This window comes from Littorina saxatilis, linkage group LG9, assembly GCF_037325665.1.
Source record: "Littorina saxatilis isolate snail1 linkage group LG9, US_GU_Lsax_2.0, whole genome shotgun sequence".
Classification (NCBI taxonomy): domain Eukaryota; kingdom Metazoa; phylum Mollusca; class Gastropoda; order Littorinimorpha; family Littorinidae; genus Littorina; species Littorina saxatilis.
In genome coordinates this window covers 4,184,650-4,203,820 of record NC_090253.1, presented here as the reverse complement: position 1 = coordinate 4,203,820, position 19,171 = coordinate 4,184,650, and the positions used below count along the sequence as shown (strand labels likewise).

The 19,171-nt window shown below is 44.7% G+C and overlaps 1 protein-coding gene and 1 long non-coding RNA gene across 2 annotated transcripts in view; one reads left to right on the top strand and one right to left on the bottom strand.

Annotated features, from left to right (window-relative positions):
• The window catches only part of LOC138975103 (uncharacterized), a 57,896-nt gene that overhangs the window by 10,809 nt on the left and 27,916 nt on the right, over window positions 1-19,171 (top strand). The window contains exons 10-16 of the mRNA XM_070347756.1: window positions 500-603; window positions 4,498-4,637; window positions 5,208-5,424; window positions 11,872-11,964; window positions 12,293-12,416; window positions 12,953-13,029; window positions 19,162-19,171. The exon at window positions 19,162-19,171 is cut by the window's right edge and continues 102 nt beyond it. Coding sequence (XP_070203857.1) covers window positions 500-603; window positions 4,498-4,637; window positions 5,208-5,424; window positions 11,872-11,964; window positions 12,293-12,416; window positions 12,953-13,029; window positions 19,162-19,171 — 765 coding nt within the window. The remainder of the gene's footprint in view (window positions 1-499; window positions 604-4,497; window positions 4,638-5,207; window positions 5,425-11,871; window positions 11,965-12,292; window positions 12,417-12,952; window positions 13,030-19,161) is intronic.
• LOC138975113 (uncharacterized) lies at window positions 13,987-17,320 on the bottom strand. The gene is made up of 3 exons (XR_011458511.1): window positions 16,842-17,320; window positions 14,554-14,631; window positions 13,987-14,166 (listed from the first exon to the last, which is right to left on the bottom strand). It is a non-coding gene; the product is annotated as an uncharacterized lncRNA (long non-coding RNA).

The window sequence follows — 19,171 nt, the reverse complement described above, 5'->3', positions numbered from 1 at the left end:
CACACACACACATACTCTCACTCTCTCTTTCTCTCTCTCTCTCTCTCTTTCTCTTTCTCTCTCTCTCTCTCTCTCTCTCTCTCTCTCACACACACACAGTCACTCTCTCTCTCTCTCTCTCTCTCTCTCTTTCTGTATCTCTTTCTCTCTCTCTCTCTTTCTGTCTCTCTCTCTTTCTCTCTCTCTCTCTTTCTCTCTCTCTCTTTCTCTCTCTTTTCTCTTTCTCTTTTTCTCTCTCTCTTTCTCTCTATCTCTCTTTCTTTATTGATCCATATTTCTCACTCTTATTGGTCTCTTTGTGAAAAAACATGCACTCACGTACACACACACTTACACACACACACACACTCACTCACTCACTCACTCACTCACACACTCACTCACACACTCACACACACTTACACAAAAAAACATGCATACACTCACACACACACACTCACACTCACACTCACACTCACACTCACACTCATATAGATTGTTCCTCTTTGTTGTGTCTCAGTGTGTCTTCAAGTCAGAACCAACCCAGAAGAGTTACATCAGGGGACAGAAGCAGTACAGTCTCAACTTCATCACAGTGGTGGAGGACAACCTGAAAGAGGAAGGGTGAGTAACTCTGATCTAACTGGATTTGAGGAAACAAAGGGACAGAAGTCGTAATCAAATCCCACATGGCGCCCATGTGGGACTTCCTACGTCACCATGTGGGAAGGTTACTTGGGTACATGCGTGGTGACGTGGGAAGTCCCACATGGGAGCCATGTGGGATTTGATTACGACTTCCAGTGGGAGCCCAGTGGGAAGTAAATGGGACACGAGTGGGAGATGGGTGGGACACGAGTGGGATCAGGATGGGACACGAGTGGGATCAGGGTGGGAAACGAGTGGGATTCACGGGTGGAAAACAAGTGGGATTCAGGTGGGAAACGAGTGGGATTCACGGGTGGAAAACAAGTGGGATTCAGGTGGGAAACGAGTGGGATTCACGCATACCTGTCAAGTCCTACGCATTCTGCGTAATTCTTACAGTTTTTCGGTGTTTTTTTGGGTCCTACGTCGTATACCTCAAACCATACGCATTTTCAGCATTTAAAAAAAACAATTTTTTTTTTTTTTTTTTTTTTGGCTGGCATTTCTGAGGAGGAGCTTGCACCAGCCACACAACAGAAGTTCTGGCATGATGTGCGCCAGTTCTACGTGGCCTGTGTGAGGAAAATGTTGAATAAATTTCCATTTGGCAGTGAAACCCTGCAACACCTTCAAGTGCTGGATCACAGTCTGGGAGCTGACACACTGACTGCCTTCTTACAGGTCAAAATTAACTCTGATGCATGCTGCCATGATTTTAAGGTGACTGGCAGCATGATTGACAAAGCAAAGATTTGCATAGATGAATACAACAAAGAACACAAGTGACAAGTGACAAAAAAAATGAACGAACAAGAGTGCAGTGTAAATGTATTACATGTAGTGGTAAATAAAGAGCAGTTTGTGTAGAAAGGAATTTATGTGTTTTACTTTCAGTTTGCGAAAACCAATCTGATTGGTTTAGTGTGTATGCGTGAGAAGTTGAATTTGTGCTTTTGTCCTGATCCACGCATTAACTATGGTTTTTGATCCCCAACTATGGTTTCTTATGCCATTTACTATGGTCAGAGGCCAAAAGTACTTGACAGGTATGTTTACGGGTGGAAAACAAGTGGGATTCAGGTAGGAAACAAGTGGGGTTCAAATCGGAAACGTGTGGGACTGTTTTTTCTTCTTCTTCTTCTTCCGTAGAGGACTGGGTTCTTGCGAACGTCTCAGAGTCCTGCGGTTGAGTCACTGTTACCGTGTGGGACTACAGTGAGAAATGAGTGTTAAAATGATTGCATAACATAATGCTGGAACAAACTTTGGGACTCAGTGCCAAATCATGAAGCAAAGGGATGAGCGAATTTAAAAATCCTCAATGTATATAGAAAACACAACAAGAACAACTCATACACACAGATACATATTCAAGCACACACACACTAGTTTTTAATCACTCAAATCAACTTGACGCTGGATTACGAGCACGCGCGCGGCCACGTGGGAAAGCCGTGTTCATCAACCTTTGAGTTTGACAGTAATCCCACTAATCGTCTTCGCTTTGTTGAATACGAAGCCGCCATTATATCACTCGGTGTTCTTCAGATGTAATCTTTGATCCATGCACATGCAATACTCGCGCGCACGGAACGTATTCAATCAATCAATCAATCAATATGAGGCTTATATCGCGCGTATTCCGTGGGTACAATTCTAAGCGCAGGGATTTTTTGAAAAAAAATTTTTTACTTTTTTTTATTCAAGGCGCAGGGATTTATTTATGCCGTGAGAGATGGAATTTTTTTTTTTTTTACACAATACATCACGCATTCACATCGGCCAGCAGATCGCAGCCATTTCGGCGCATATCCTACTTTTCACGGCCTATTATTCCAAGTCACACGGATATTTTGGTGGACATTTTTATCTATGCCTATACAATTTTGCCAGGAAAGACCCTTTTGTCAATCGTGGGATCTTTAACGTGCACACCCCAATGTAGTGTACAACGAAGGGACCTCGGTTTTTCGTCTCATCCGAAAGACTAGCACTTGAACCCACCACCAAGGTTAGGAAAGGGGGAAGAAAATTGCTAACGCCCTGACCCAGGGTCGAACTCGCAACCTCTCGCTTCCGAGCGCAAGTGCGTTACCACTTGGCCACCCAGTCCTTCACAGTATATTCGCCGGCAATTGTAGAAAACTTCAAACACTCTCGATCGGCAGGCCCAACGCGGAACTGAACAGGGCAGAATAATAGTCCCGCAGTAAAAACACAAATCCTTTGAAAATATTTAGTCATCACGTGAGTAAATAAACCGTTCTAGAGACAACAGTTTTTATCAACAGAACTGCAATAATTACACACATATAAAATATTCGGTGTATTTTGAATGATAGTATTCTTCAACGTTTGCTACGATTAAAACGAGTCTAGTGTAAACAGCGTGTGCTGTGACATCACCGATCTCGATGGGGCAACTTGCTGACTCGCGCTCGCAGCGTCGGAACATTTTCCTCGCACGCTGTGTGGGGACGAAGAGGGAATTCCCACTTTTATCCCATTTCTGTCAAAGTGCAAGCTTGTTTCCCAGAGACTAAGGGACGGCCCAGGTCTATACCACTTTCTTCCCATAGCGTTGACTGTGGGAGTTCTGTGGGATGGGAGTGGGCGCACTCTCCCATCCTCTTCCCACTTATTCACCTCTGGGAAACCAGTGGGAATTCAATATGCGTGTTACTTGGGTAAGCTCTCTAAATATATAGCAAAGGCAACAACAGCAAGTGGGCATTGTGCGGAACCAGTCTCCTGGCATCTGAGACAATCAGGAGCATTGGAATGCAGGGCCGGACCCAGGGGGGGGGGGGGGGGGGGGGGGGGGTTCCAGGGGTTCCGGAACCCCTCCCCTGGAAAAAGCATGTACCTTGCTTTGACTTTTACTAGTTTTAGCACCAAAACAATGCTGCTCTTAACCCTCAAAACAAGGCCCAGATTGCACAGATTTTAACCGTTTTTCAAAAATTTTCCGGGGGCATGCTCCCCCGGACCCCCCTAGTTCGCGCGCCTGCTTTGTTTGGCTCATTGTCTCAGATCTGGCGACCTAGGCTTGTACGTGTGATAAGACCACCCCTCCACATGGTGGCTTTGTCTCAGATCTGGCGACCTAGGCTTGTACGTGTGATAAGACCACCCCTCCACACATGGTGGCTTTGTCTCAGATCTGGCGACCTAGGCTTGTACGTGTGATAAGACCACCCCTCCACATGGTGGCTTTGTCTCAGATCTGGCGACCTAGGCTTGTACGTGTGATAAGACCACCCCTCCACATGGTGGCTTTGTCTCAGATCTGGCGACCTAGGCTTGTACGTGTGATAAGACCACCCCTCCACATGGTGGCTTTGTCTCAGATCTGGCGACCTAGGCTTGTACGTGTGATAAGACCACCCCTCCACATGGTGGCTTTGTCTCAGATCTGGCGACCTAGGCTTGTACGTGTGATAAGACCACCCCTCCACATGGTGGCTTTGTCTCAGATCTGGCGACCTAGGCTTGTACGTGTGATAAGACCACCCCTCCACATGGTGGCTTTGTCTCAGATCTGGCGACCTAGGCTTGTACATGTGATAAGACCACCCCTCCACATGGTGGCTTTTACATGTGATAAGACCACCCCTCCACATGGTGGCTTTTACATGTGATAAGACCACCCCTCCACATGGTGGCTTTTACAAAATGAATTCACCTAAAAATTCCAGCTCACCACAACAAACAGTAAGGATATTTAAATTATGCATGTCAAATTTACAAAATGGGTTTGAAACATCCTGCACAGAAAAGTAATTGTTTGGAGGTTGTGAAAGGGATATTTTTAGATTTCATTTTGTATATTGTTTTTGTGTTATTAAATATCTGTGCATTCTTTTACAGGTTGCTGAGTTTTGCAGAGTATCCCATGGGGTCGTTACACGAAGGTGTGTTTATGAACCAGACGCAAGCAGAGGCCTACGTCAACATCTTCAGCCCACAGACGGACTACGCTGACATTCAGAACATCCGCAAGGCCTCAGGTATTACTGTCATTGTTTCTGTGTCTTGGGAAGAAAAGGGACTTAAGGTGCGAGAGACAGAATTGTCCACAGACAGACTGCGAATTTCTGCAAAAGCGTAAAAATAACTTTTTTTTTAAAGTTTGTGAACTGTCCATGTGCCTGTACCTAAGGCCAATAGAAAAAAAAGTCAATCATCAATGTCTCTGAGTCCCCGAGCGACCCTTGAACTTTTTTTTTACTCTTCCAACAACAACAACAACAATTTGTGCTGTGTTACAGAATATTTGGCACTGGGGTGGTTTTTTTTAGCTGTGTGGGAAATTTAGTGCCCCAGCGCCATTTCCATCCTCTATGCAAATACAGTGAAACCCCCCAAAAAATACCTTAAAAACATTCTCAAAAAATTAGGTCTTAAAAAGGAGGAAGTCTTAAATTGAAGGTAGATTTACAGAGTTTATGAATCAAAAATATGAAGAAAGCAATGTCCTAAAAGGGCAGAGGGCGATCTTCAATGGGGAAGGGTCTATAAAAAGGGTGTGTCTTTGTAAAAGACATCAATATCACTGCACAATATTTTCTTCATCACAGCTCGGCCAGCACGCCCAAGCTCCAAGCACCCTGAAGACGGCAGCATGCGACGGCGACCCTCCATGCTGTACGACGATGATCGCACCCTGGTGCACCGACACGTGCGTGCCCGCATGGAGCTGTTGAAGCCCACCAAGATCCGCATTGACGGCTTTCGCATCGGTGACGACTCGCATGGCTTTGGACCTTTTGCCTGGCAGATCACTAGCCCTATCAAGTGAGTGTACGGTGGACATCTTGCCTGTCAGATCACTAGCCCCATCAAGTGAGTGTACAGTGGACCTCTTGCCTGGCAGATCACTAGCCCTATCAAGTGAGTGTATAGTGGACCTTTTGCCTGGCAGATCACTAGCCCTATCAAGTGAGTGTACAGTGGACCTTTTGCCTGGCAGATCACTAGCCCTATCAAGTGAGTGTACAGTGGACCTCTTGCCTGGCAGATCACTAGCCCCATCAAGTGAGTGTACAGTGGACCTTTTGCCTGGCAGATCACTAGCCCTATCAAGTGAGTGTACAGTGGACCTTTTGCCTGGCAGATCACTAGCCCCATCAAGTGAGTGTACAGAGGACCTTTTGCCTGGCAGATCACTAGCCCTATCAAGTGAGTGTACAGTAGACCTTTTGCCAGGCAGATCACTAGCCCTATCAAGTGAGTGTACAGTGGACCTTTTGCCAGGCAGATCACTAGCCCTATCAAGTGAGTGTACAGTGGACCTTTTGCCAGGCAGATCACTAGCCCAATCAAGTGAGTGTACAGAGGACCTTTTGCCTGGCAGATCACTAGCCCTATCAAGTGAGTGTATAGTGGACCTCTTGCCTGGCAGATCACTAGCCCCATCAAGTGAGTGTACAGTAGACCTTTTGCCTGGCAGATCACTAGCCCTATCAAGTGAGTGTACAGTAGACCTTTTGCCTGTCAGATCACTAGCCCTATCAAGTGAGTGTAGAGTGGACCTCTTGCCTGGCAGATCACTAGCCCTATCAAGTGAGTGTATAGTGGACCTTTTGCCTGGCAGATCACTAGCCCTATCAAGTGAGTGTACAGTGGACCTTTTGCCTGGCAGATCACTAGCCCTATCAAGTGAGTGTACAGTGGACCTCTTGCCTGGCAGATCACTAGCCCTATCAAGTGAGTGTACAGTAGACCTTTTGCCTGGCAGATCACTAGCCCTATCAAGTGAGTGTACAGTAGACCTTTTGCCTGACAGATCACTAGCCCTATCAAGTGAGTGTACGGTGGACATCTTGCCTGGCAGATCACTAGCCCTATCAAGTGAGTGTATAGTGGACCTTTTGCCTGGCAGATCACTAGCCCTATCAAGTGAGTGTATAGTGGACCTCTTGCCTGGCAGATCACTAGCCCTATCAAGTGAGTGTACAGTGCACCTTTTGCCTGGCAGATCACTAGCCCTATCAAGTGAGTGTACAGTAGACCTTTTGCCTGACAGATCACTAGCCCCATCAAGTGAGTGTACAGTGGACCTCTTGCCTGGCAGATCACTAGCCCTATCATGTGAGTGTACAGTAGACCTTTTGCCTGGCAGATCACTAGCCCTATCATGTGAGTGTACAGTAGACCTTTTGCCTGGCAGATCACTAGCCCTATCAAGTGAGTGTACAGTAGACCTTTTGCCTGGCAGATCACTAGCCCTATCATGTGAGTGTATAGTGGACCTTTTGCCTGGCAGATCACTAGCCCCATCAAGTGAGTGTACAGTAGACCTCTTGCCTGGCAGATCACTAGCCCTATCAAGTGAGTGTACAGTAGACCTTTTGCCTGGCAGATCACTAGCCCTATCAAGTGAGTGTACAGTGGACCTCTTGCCTGGCAGATCACTAGCCCTATCATGTGAGTGTATAGTGGACCTTTTGCCTGGCAGATCACTAGCCCCATCAAGTGAGTGTACAGTAGACCTCTTGCCTGGCAGATCACTAGCCCTATCAAGTGAGTGTACAGTAGACCTTTTGCCTGGCAGATCACTAGCCCTATCAAGTGAGTGTACAGTGGACCTCTTGCCTGGCAGATCATTAGCCCTATCAAGTGAGTGTCCAGTGGACCTCTTGCCTGGCAGATCACTAGCCCTATCAAGTGAGTGTACAGTGGACCTTTTGCCTGGCAGATCACTAGCCCTATCAAGTGAGTGTACAGTGGACCTTTTGCCTGGCATATCACTAGCCCCATCAAGTGAGTGTATAGTGGACCTTTTGCCTGGCAGATCACTAGCCCTATCAAGTGAGTGTATAGTGGACCTCTTGCCTGGCAGATCACTAGCCCTATCAAGTGAGTGTATAGTGGACCTTTTGCCTGGCAGATCACTAGCCCTATCAAGTGAGTGTATAGTGGACCTTTTGCCTGGCAGATCACTAGCCCTATCAAGTGAGTGTATAGTGGACCTCTTGCCTGGCAGATCACTAACCCTATCAAGTGAGTGTACAGTGCACCTTTTGCCTGGCAGATCACTAGCCCCATCAAGTGAGTGTACAGTAGACCTTTTGCCTGGCAGATCACTAGCCCTATCAAGTGAGTGTACAGTAGACCTTTTGCCTGGCAGATCACTAGCCCTATCATGTGAGTGTACAGTAGACCTTTTGCCTGGCAGATCACTAGCCCTATCAAGTGAGTGTACAGTAGACCTTTTGCCTGGCAGATCACTAGCCCTATCAAGTGAGTGTACAGTAGACCTTTTGCCTGGCAGATCACTAGCCCTATCAAGTGAGTGTACAGTGGACCTTTTGCCTGGCAGATCACTAGCCCTATCAAGTGAGTGTACAGTAGACCTTTTGCCAGGCAGATCACTAGCCCTATCAAGTGAGTGTACAGTGGACCTTTTGCCAGGCAGATCACTAGCCCTATCAAGTGAGTGTATAGTAGACCTTTTGCCTGGCAGATCACTAGCCCTATCAAGTGAGTGTACAGTGGACCTTTTGCCTGGCAGATCACTAGCCCCATCAAGTGAGTGTACAGTGGACCTTTTGCCTGGCAGATCACTAGCCCTATCAAGTGAGTGTATAGTGGACCTCTTGCCTGGCAGATCACTAGCCCTATCAAGTGAGTGTACAGTAGACCTTTTGCCTGGCAGATCACTAGCCCCATTAAGTGAGTGTACAGTAGACCTTTTGCCTGGCAGATCACTAGCCCCATCAAGTGAGTGTACAGTGGACCTTTTGCCTGGCAGATCACTAGCCCTATCAAGTGAGTGTATAGTGGACCTCTTGCCTGGCAGATCACTAACCCTATCAAGTGAGTGTACAGTGCACCTTTTGCCTGGCAGATCACTAGCCCCATCAAGTGAGTGTACAGTAGACCTTTTGCCTGACAGATCACTAGCCCTATCAAGTGAGTGTACAGTAGACCTTTTGCCTGGCAGATCACTAGCCCTATCATGTGAGTGTACAGTAGACCTTTTGCCTGGCAGATCACTAGCCCTATCAAGTGAGTGTACAGTAGACCTTTTGCCTGGCAGATCACTAGCCCTATCAAGTGAGTGTACAGTAGACCTTTTGCCTGGCAGATCACTAGCCCTATCAAGTGAGTGTACAGTGGACCTCTTGCCTGGCAGATCACTAGCCCTATCAAGTGAGTGTACAGTAGACCTTTTGCCAGGCAGATCACTAGCCCTATCAAGTGAGTGTACAGTAGACCTTTTGCCAGGCAGATCACTAGCCCTATCAAGTGAGTGTATAGTAGACCTTTTGCCTGGCAGATCACTAGCCCTATCAAGTGAGTGTACAGTGGACCTTTTGCCTGGCAGATCACTAGCCCCATCAAGTGAGTGTACAGTGGACCTTTTGCCTGGCAGATCACTAGCCCTATCAAGTGAGTGTATAGTGGACCTCTTGCCTGGCAGATCACTAGCCCTATCAAGTGAGTGTACAGTAGACCTTTTGCCTGGCAGATCACTAGCCCTATCAAGTGAGTGTACAGTAGACCTTTTGCCAGGCAGATCACTAGCCCTATCAAGTGAGTGTACGGTAGACCTTTTGCCTGGCAGATCACTAGCCCTATCAAGTGAGTGTACGGTGGACATCTTGCCTGTCAGATCACTAGCCCTATCAAGTGAGTGTACAGTGGACCTTTTGCATGGCAGATCACTAGCCCTATCAAGTGAGTGTATAGTGGACCTTTTGCCTGGCAGATCACTAGCCCTATCAAGTGAGTGTACAGTAGACCTTTTGCCTGGCAGATCACTAGCCCCATCAAGTGAGTGTACAGAGGACCTTTTGCCTGTCAGATCACTAGCCCTATCAAGTGAGTGTACAGTAGACCTTTTGCCTGGCAGATCACTAGCCCCATCAAGTGAGTGTACAGAGGACCTTTTGCCTGTCAGATCACTAGCCCTATCAAGTGAGTGTACAGTAGACCTTTTGCCTGGCAGATCACTAGCCCCATCAAGTGAGTGTACAGAGGACCTTTTGCCTGTCAGATCACCAGCCCTATCAAGTGAGTGTACAGTAGACCTTTTGCCTGACAGATCACTAGCCCCATCAAGTGAGTGTACAGTGAACCTTTTGCCTGGCAGATCACTAGCCCTATCAAGTGAGTGTACAGTAGACCTTTTGCCTGACAGATCACTAGCCCTATCAAGTGAGTGTACAGTAGACCTTTTGCCTGGCAGATCACTAGCCCTATCAAGTGAGTGTACAGTGCACCTTTTGCCTGGCAGATCACTAGCCCCATCAAGTGAGTGTATAGTGGACCTTTTGCCTGGCAGATCACTAGCCCTATCAAGTGAGTGTACGGTGGACATCTTGCCTGTCAGATCACTAGCCCTATCAAGTGACTGTACAGTGGACCTTTTGCCTGGCAGATCACTAGCCCTATCAAGTGAGTGTACAGTGGACATCTTGCCTGGCAGATCACTAGCCCCATCAAGTGAGTGTCCAGTGGAACTCCCCCCCCCCCCCCCTTTTAAGATCTCCAAAAATCTGAGAAAATCTTATCAAAAGGAGGGAGTCTTCAGAGGTTTAATGAACAGAAAGTCTGAGAAAACTAGATCTGTAAAAGGGGGAAGTCTTAAAAGGGGGAGGTCTTAAACGGGGGAAGTCTTAAAAGGGGGAAGTCTTAAACGGGGGAAGTCTTAAAAGGGGGAAGTCTTAAAGGGGGGGTTCCACTGTAGTGTCTTGGTCTTCAAGGGCTGCAACTCTCATGTACGCTCATGTTTCTGCATAAGAGGGTTTTTGTGTGTATGAATGTTGTTCACCGCCATTAACACTATTGTGACTAGCACTGCCACGGCGTTGACGTCCTGCCTGCCCAAGCTTGCCACCAAGAAACTTACCAAAAATCAGTAACTGTAAAGAAATCTGTCTAGCAAGCTTGAATTAAGTCCAATCACCACCAATTTTTTTGTACTAATTAAAAAATGGATGCCCAGTTCAGTCGTGCTATTTATAAGTTTGTCACGCGATTTGTTTTAGCAAAGGGGGGGGTGAAAGGGGGATAATTTGTGTTTTTTAACGTTTTTTTGTGTGTGTTTTCTTTTCCACTGCTTTTTTAAAAGTTATTTTTTAACAGAAAGTATTATAAATAATTTTATAACCAAACAAGGTGTAAAACCTATGAATTAGCTGAAATATTGTTAAAATTCTACACAGAAATAAGGAAACAGTACAAAGGAAAAAACAAGCAAATCCCGCATTCACTCACAGCATCCTGACTCAAATGAAACAAAACTGTGACACTCATCAAATGATGTCTATGTAATCCATATTGAATATAAGTCACATTTTCACAACAAAGTCCCAACTGTACACCTATGAACATTTCCAAAAGGATTAGGACGCTCCAGCCATCCATTGTTATCAGTGCTGCCACGCCCCCCTTGCAACTACACATTCGAAGATTCATGCAGTACCACCCTAACACGTGTAGTTTGCCGACTCATACTAGCAACACTGAACAGGTCTGTTTCTTCCTCAATATCACTGCTATTATCGCTTTCTTGAGGCGAAAACAACACGTCGGAATCATGATCTACAGGGTCCTCAAGATCCAACATCCGGAGAATCTCCTCCCGTGACAAGGCTCGCCTTCGATTCATTTTTTTTCTCGAAAAAACCACACAAATCAGGCTAATTTTACATATGGCGGAAGGACACGCAAAGTGTGTCAAGGGAAACAACTCAATTTACTGCAAGCTTCAAAAACCGGGAAGCAATCACGAGTCGTGTACCCTGTATGGCTGTTACTGATTTATAAGCGTCCCGTCCATGGGCGTGTCAGCGCTGTTACTGATTTATCAGTGTCCCGTCGCGAAAGTGTTAAGGCAGTCATACTCTGTTTTCGGGGAAGTGTGTCTAAAATGTAAATATTGAAAATTACCATCCCTATCAAGTGAGTTTAGTGTTTGTCACCGCTATGTTTTGAGTTGAATGTGTGATTCCCTTGGTTAAATGTGTGTGTGTCTGGGTACGTCTTCCTATATGCTTGTGTGCATGCATACATGCATGGGTGTGTGCTTTAATGGGGTAAGGGTGCGTGCATGGTTGTGTGCTTTAATGGGGTAAGGGTGCGTGCATGGGTGTGTGCTTTAATGGGGTAAGGGTGCGTGCATGGGTGTGTGCTTTAATGGGGTAAGGGTGCGTGCATGTGTGTATGTGTGTCATATTCTGTTCTGAAAATCTACATGCAGAGTACAATTTATATTCCTGATGTTTTCCTCAGATCCAACCTTCAGTCACGCATCACTGGTTTCCATCCCCAGGCCCAGCTGTTCGACATTGTGTACCACACTCTGCTGCTGGTTCTCATGGATAGGTGAGTCGGGGTCACTGAGGCATGCTTATGGTCATCCTGTACCCTTAGTCAGGTAGAGAGAAATTAGAATTGATATACATAATGATCACCCTCCAAGACAGCTAGGTCATCGCTTTTGAAAGGTGAACTGTACAGAAGAAAAAAATCATCGGAGACAGGCAGCTCACTAATGATTGGCCCACAATTTCATGCGGGAAAGCGTGCCTCATGTTTTCCATGAGTATTCATACACAGAGAAGAGAGGGAACCAGCTTCAGTATCATATTCCTTTAATATAGAAATAACTGTGTTATAGTGCAGCATATTCTTTTGTGCATTATATTTTCAGAACGTCGTACGACCAGGGCATAGTGCAGGAGCTGTACAGACTGTGTCACAGTTCGGCCGGGCGTCTGCATCTGCTGAACGAACAGAACAAGTCCCTCAGGGCTGGCATCAGGGGCTTTGCTGAGGTCAGCATAAAAGACAGGGGGGGGGGGGGGGGGGGGGGTGGGGGGTTGGAGTGCGGTGGGGGGTAGTGAGGAGTGGAATGAGGATTGGGGGAGGGGGGGGGGGGGGGGGTATTCGAGAACGGGTGAGGTTTTTGGGTAGACTCGTATACTTCTGCAGAAATAATAACAATGTGTTTGTGTTCAGTGTGTGAGTGTGTGTGTGTGTGTGTGTGTGTGTGTGTGTGTGTGTGTGAGTGTGTGTATGTGAGTGTGCGGTTGTTAAGGTGCAAGTCTGTGGAAGACAACAACATTTTCTCAGTTTTTGTTCTTAGATTGTCTGTGTCTGTAATTGTGCCATTTTTGAGTAAGCACAAATGGAAATATAGGAAGTATCATTTTGTGTGTGTGTGTCTTTTGTACAATTAATTAAGCAAGCTGGACCAGTGTACAAGGCTAATAGTAACAGAAAGACAGCTGGAAGAAAAAAGTTCAGGAAATAGTTTTTTTCCTGCATACATTTTGTAAAAGGAAGCATGTATGTGCATGGCTTGTGACAGAAAGACGAGATGCAGTTGGCGAGGAACATGCTCAAACAATACAGAGATGGCCTGGATGAGCTGCTGGCTCACAGTCTGTGAGTATTACGTTTGTGATTGCATGAAAGCAGTAATAGACCATATATGTTCTCTTGCTAGTGATTGGCGTACAATGTCACGCAGGTTTGTTTGCCCTCTTTTTCTAAGGAAAAGCAACCCTTTGCAGCTCATGAAAACCTGACAAAGTTATTTCCCAACTTCATCTGTTTCAAAGGCCAAGGGGCAATAAGGGGCAATTGCTCAAATTCTAGCACACGAACATGTTATTGCATGTTTACCAGCACATACAGTTGTAGGTAAGAAGGTACAAAAACATGCACTCATGCATTTAATAATGCAAGAACACAAATTCTTAAAAGGCCGGGGGTGTTCCACAGTACATATTTTAGTTACATATGGGTCACTCTCCTGAAAACTGGTCAGATGTGTGACTTGAGTGCCCAAAAATAAAGTTAGTCAAAATTGAAATATTTTGGTGTGTTTGGTTTGTTTAACATCTCAACTTTCCAACACAAGGTTTTGAAAAGCAAGATAAACTTTTGGAAATGTTGTAATTTAAGATAATGTGTTGAAGGTTGCCTCGTCTCGCGTGAAACACAGGACACCATTAGAGGCACATTTTTACTCTTATCATAAAGTGATTATCATGCAATTTCCAATGAGATACAATAGAAATTGCTTCATAGAAGTACCAGAAGTTTCAAAATATACCATACACTTACATAATGGGGGGATTACTATGAGGACGCCAGATCAACAATTTCCTCATTCACAGAAAACCTTTCCAGCAAGTGATCAGAAATTGCTATCTGCAAAATTGTATGATTTAAAGAATCTCCATGAATACTTAAACAGGACTATGGACATACTTTGAAAAATCTTGGTAATACATGCAGATATTCATCAAATGACACAGAACGTCTCGCGTGTAACCATGGACACCGCAAACAAACAGACACCAATATCAGTTAACCATGGGTTTATTTCAGTCAAAACGAAACAACCTTTTATTGAAATGTGTGTCTGCCACGTCTGTCAAGAGTTGGGACAGGCAGCACCTCAACTACTTCCTCAAACTTCACAAAAAATATCTCCTCCACAGCAGGCCACACAAACGATGATCCTTGTTTCCTAAGTAAACGGACAACCACCCCATTCCCATCCAGTGTGTCAATCTGTGGACAGACAAACGAACCTTTCTTAAAATAGAAAAATTAAGAATAGTAACTGAAAAGGGTTACATCATGAATTAAAAATACAAGGAGCAAGTGACACCAATAAACTTGGAAATGTCTACCTCAGAAAAGCAGACAACTGAAGCTCTCCATTCATACCAACTAGGGGTAATTTGGTACTTGAAATACATGTATAAATGTAATTGATTCCATATGTAACCTGCACTTACCATGCCATGGAAAGACTTTGCTAGGAATGTCTGCACAAATCAGTATGGATACAGAAAATTAAAAAAAATGACTGCATGCAAGCAAAGTCATTCCAGTATAATAAGATTAAGATTAATGAAAAACATGTTAAAACAATTATTTACAGTAGAAACGTACCGGTCTCTCTGATCTGCTCCTGGATCAGCATTGACTGGACTGGCAGAAAGGATAGGAGCATTAGCAGCATCCTGGCATCTGAAAAAAAAGTATGCAACAGTTGGAGTGAGATATTTTAATTGCTACCACAGCTTTACATCGTACATTGAGGTACATAACAGTGCATGTTACAACCGTCAAGATCCCAAGATACACACATTGGAAATCAGAGTGGTTCTGTCCTGAACACATCCTCGTAACACAAAGAAACAACAAGTCGCGTAAGGCGAAATTACTACATTTAGTCAAGCTGTGGAACTCACAGAATGAAACTGAACGCACTGCATTTTTTAACAATGACCGCAGTGAAACTGACGAGCCTGTTTAGGGCGGTAGTGGTTTCGCTGTGCTGCATAGCACACTTTTCTGTGCCTCTCTTCGTTTGAACTTTCTGAGCGTGTTTTTAATCCAAACATATCATATCTATATGTTTTTGGAATCAGGAACCGACAAGGAATAAGATGGAATTGTTTTTAAATCGATTTCCGAAATTTAATTTTAATCATAATGTTTATATTTTTAATTTTCAGAGCTTGTTTTTAATCCGAATATAACATATTTATATGTTTTTGGATCAGAAAATGATGAAGAATAAAATGAACGTAGTTTTGGATCGTTTTATAAAAAATAAAATTTTAATTACAATTCAGATTTTTAATGACCAAAGTCATTAATCAATTTTTAAGCCTCCAAGCTGAAATGCAACACAAAGTCCGGCCTTCGTCGAAGATTGCTTTGCCAAAATTTCAATCAATTTGATTGAAAAATGAGGGTGTGACAGTGCCGCTTCAACTTTTACAAAAAGCCGGATATGACATCATCAAAGACATTTATCCAAAAAAAGAAAAAAAACATCTGGGGATATCATGCCCAGGAACTCTCATGTAAAATTTCATAAAGATCGGTCCAGTGGTTTACTCTGAATCGCTCTACACACACACACGCACAGACACACACACACCTATACACCACAACCCTCGTCTCGATTCCCCCTCTATGTTAAAACATTTAGTCAAAACTTGACTAAATGTAAAAATGACTACACGCTGTGTAAAATCTGCTCCAGTGCAAATGAAAATGCCAGTATCTGTCATAATTTCTGCCCCGCACGCATCGCTGACACCGCATGCGGAAAGCAGCAATGGCGTCTGCTATACGAACGAGACAGCTCTGGCTATGATGAGAGATTCAAACGTTATTTCTTGAGATTCTCAACAAAACAAATGAACCTGAACCACATGATCTAATCTTCATTTAAAAAAATAGAAAATAAACTAACAAGAGGCGCAAAACAATCATAAACAAGAAGGGCAAAGCCCATACGACTCACATGCTTTACACATTTTTCCTACCAAAATACATGTGACCTCGACCCAAGGTCAAGGTCATCCAAGGTCATGCAACACAAAGCTGTTAATTCAAGACATAGGAAGTACAATGGTGCTTATTGGCTCTTTCTACCATGAGATATGGTCACTTTTAGTGGTTCACTACCTTATTTTGGTCACATTTCATAAGGGTCAAAGTGACCTTGACCTTGATCATATGTGACCAAATGTGTCTCATGATGAAAGCATAACATGTGCCCCACATAATTTTTAAGTTTGAAACAGTTATCTTCCATAGTTCAGGGTCAAGGTCACTTCAAAATATGTATACAATCCAACTTTGAAGAGCTCCTGTGACCTTGACCTTGAAGCAAGGTAAACCAAACTGGTATCAAAAGATGGGGCTTACTTTGCCCTATATATCATATATAGGTGAGGTATTCAATCTCAAAAACTTCAGAGAAAATGGGAAAAATGTGAAAAATAGCTGTTTTTTAGGCAACATTTATGGCCCCTGCGACCTTGACCTTGAAGCAAGGTCAAGATGCTATGTATGTTTTTTGGGGCCTTGTCATCATACACCATCTTGCCAAATTTGGTACTGATAGACTGAATAGTGTCCAAGAAATATCCAACGTTAAAGTTTTCCGGACGGACGTCCGGACGGACGGACGGACGGACGACTCGGGTGAGTACATAGACTCACTTTTGCTACGCATGTGAGTCAAAAACGAAAACTTCTTTTCACGTTGGACTGTACCTAGATCTACTCTACCCATGAATTTGCCACTTGGTTGCGTTTTTCTGACAGAAAGGCATTTTTTTTCGAATTCAGTTTGTAAACATGACAAAATCATATTAGTGGTTTAAGTTCTACACGCAAAATAGTACAAATAGAGCCGTCGTAAAGCTCAAACTTACCTCAAAGGTTGTGGTATCATGTACCGTCTCGCACGTCTGTCGTCAACTTTGGCGCGGACACCGCAACAACAAAGTTTTCCTGCGTCTAACCGCGTGCTCGATTGTACGAAAACACGTTTGCACCGTGTAACCCCCACAGGGACTCCCTTATATTCATGCGCGAATGGGTTGAAAGATCGCAAGTTTGCCAGAAAATAGTTCTGCAATGTGCTCACACGTATCGCAAATTTTCGGACACCACTTGCAGATCTATCAGAACATCTCATTAAACTTGCTTTACAGACTCAACTTGAATCTCATTCAATCGCGATTAACGACATCGAATATTTTACTATGTCAGAGTAGAATTATCCATCCCCTGAAACAGTATGCACAAGTTATGTTTGGGCATGGCGTTGAAGCTAAAAATAGGACACCAGGCGTGACGTGCGAGACGATTGTTTCTACATGGTCAAATGCAACCAAGTTATTATCAAAAGATCGTTTGGGCGCATTGGGCGGGTGAAATAAAATTTATACACAGGAATTTGCAACAATTGTAGAAAAATGTGTTATCAAATGGGTAAATTTGAGGCATGTGTATGTGCAGAGATAGCATGTCACACTTTCGAATGGAAAAAAGTGGCGATTTCAGAGCTTCTGCAGTGCAAAGCAAATCACAGAATTTACAAACGCTTTAGTTCTTGTTCACACTGTTGCTCCAAATAACACTGAAGACAACAAAACACATAAAAAATAAAGGAAAGTAATTATGTTGTTGTTTATTTAAATGTTTTTGTACGCTGTCCCGACTGACCAGTTTCCAGGAGAGTGACCCATATACAAGATAGTGTTCTTTGAAGAAAATTGTGTCAGATCGACTGTCTGTGTCTGTCTGTCTGTTCGTGTCTGTTCGTGTCTGTCTGTGTCTGTCTGTCTGTTCGTGTCTGTTCGTGTCTGTCTGTGCCTGTCTGTCTGTTCGTGTCTGTCTGTGTCTGTCTGTCTGTTTGTGTCTGTTCGTGTCTGTTCGTGTCTGTCTGTGTCTGTGTGTCTGTGTGTCTGTTCGTGTCTGTCTGTCTGTCTGTCTGTTCGTGTCTGTCTGTCTGTTCGTGTCTGTTCGTGTCTGTCTGTGTCTGTCTGTCTGTTCGTGTCTGTTCGTGTCTGTCTGTCTGTTCGTGTCTGTCTGTGTCTGTCTGTCTGTTCGTGTCTGTCTGTCTGTGTCTGTCTGTCTGTCTGTGTCTGTCTGTCTGTTCGTGTATGTCTGTGTCTGTCTGTCTGTTCGTGTCTGTTCGTGTCTGTCTGTGTCTGTCTGTCTGTTCGTGTCTGTTCGTGTCTGTCTGTGTCTGTCTGTCTGTTCGTGTCTGTTCGTGTCTGTCTGTGTCTGTCTGTCTGTTCGTGTCTGTTCGTGTCTGTCTGTGTCTGTCTGTCTGTTCGTGTCTGTTCGTGTCTGTCTGTGTCTGTCTGTCTGTTCGTGTCTGTTCGTGTCTGTCTGTGTCTGTCTGTCTGTTCGTGTCTGTTCGTGTCTGTCTGTGTCTGTCTGTCTGTTCGTGTCTGTCTGTGTCTGTCTGTCTGTTCGTGTCTGTCTGTGTCTGTCTGTCTGTTCGTGTCTGTTCGTGTCTGTCTGTGTCTGTCTGTCTGTTCGTGTCTGTCTGTGTCTGTCTGTGTCTGTCTGTCTGTTCGTGTCTGTTCGTGTCTGTCTGTGTCTGTCTGTCTGTTCGTGTCTGTTCGTGTCTGTCTGTGTCTGTCTGTCTGTTCGTGTCTGTTCGTGTCTGTCTGTGTCTGTCTGTCTGTTCGTGTCTGTTCGTGTCTGTTCGTGTCTGTCTGTCTGTTCGTGTCTGTCTGTGTCTGTCTGTCTGTCTGTGTCTGTCTGTGTCTGTCTGTTCGTGTCTGTCTGTCTGTGTCTGTCTGTTCGTGTCTGTCTGTCTGTCTGTCTGTTCGTGTCTGTCTGTTCGTGTCTGTCTGTCTGTCTGTCTGTTCGTGTCTGTTCGTGTCTGTCTGTTCGTGTCTGTCTGTGTCTGTCTGTCTGTCTGTTCGTGTCTGTTCGTGTCTGTCTGTTCGTGTCTGTCTGTGTCTGTCTGTCTGTTCGTGTCTGTTCGTGTCTGTCTGTCTGTTCGTGTCTGTCTGTGTCTGTCTGTCTGTTCGTGTCTGTTCGTGTCTGTCTGTCTGTCTGTCTGTTCGTGTCTGTCTGTTCGTGTCTGTTCGTGTCTGTCTGTCTGTCTGTCTGTTCGTGTCTGTCTGTTCGTGTCTGTTCGTGTCTGTCTGTCTGTGTCTGTCTGTCTGTCTGTGTCTGTTCGTGTCTGTCTGTGTTCTTGTTCTTTACATTTCTTCTTTTGTTTTCCAGACAAGCACGC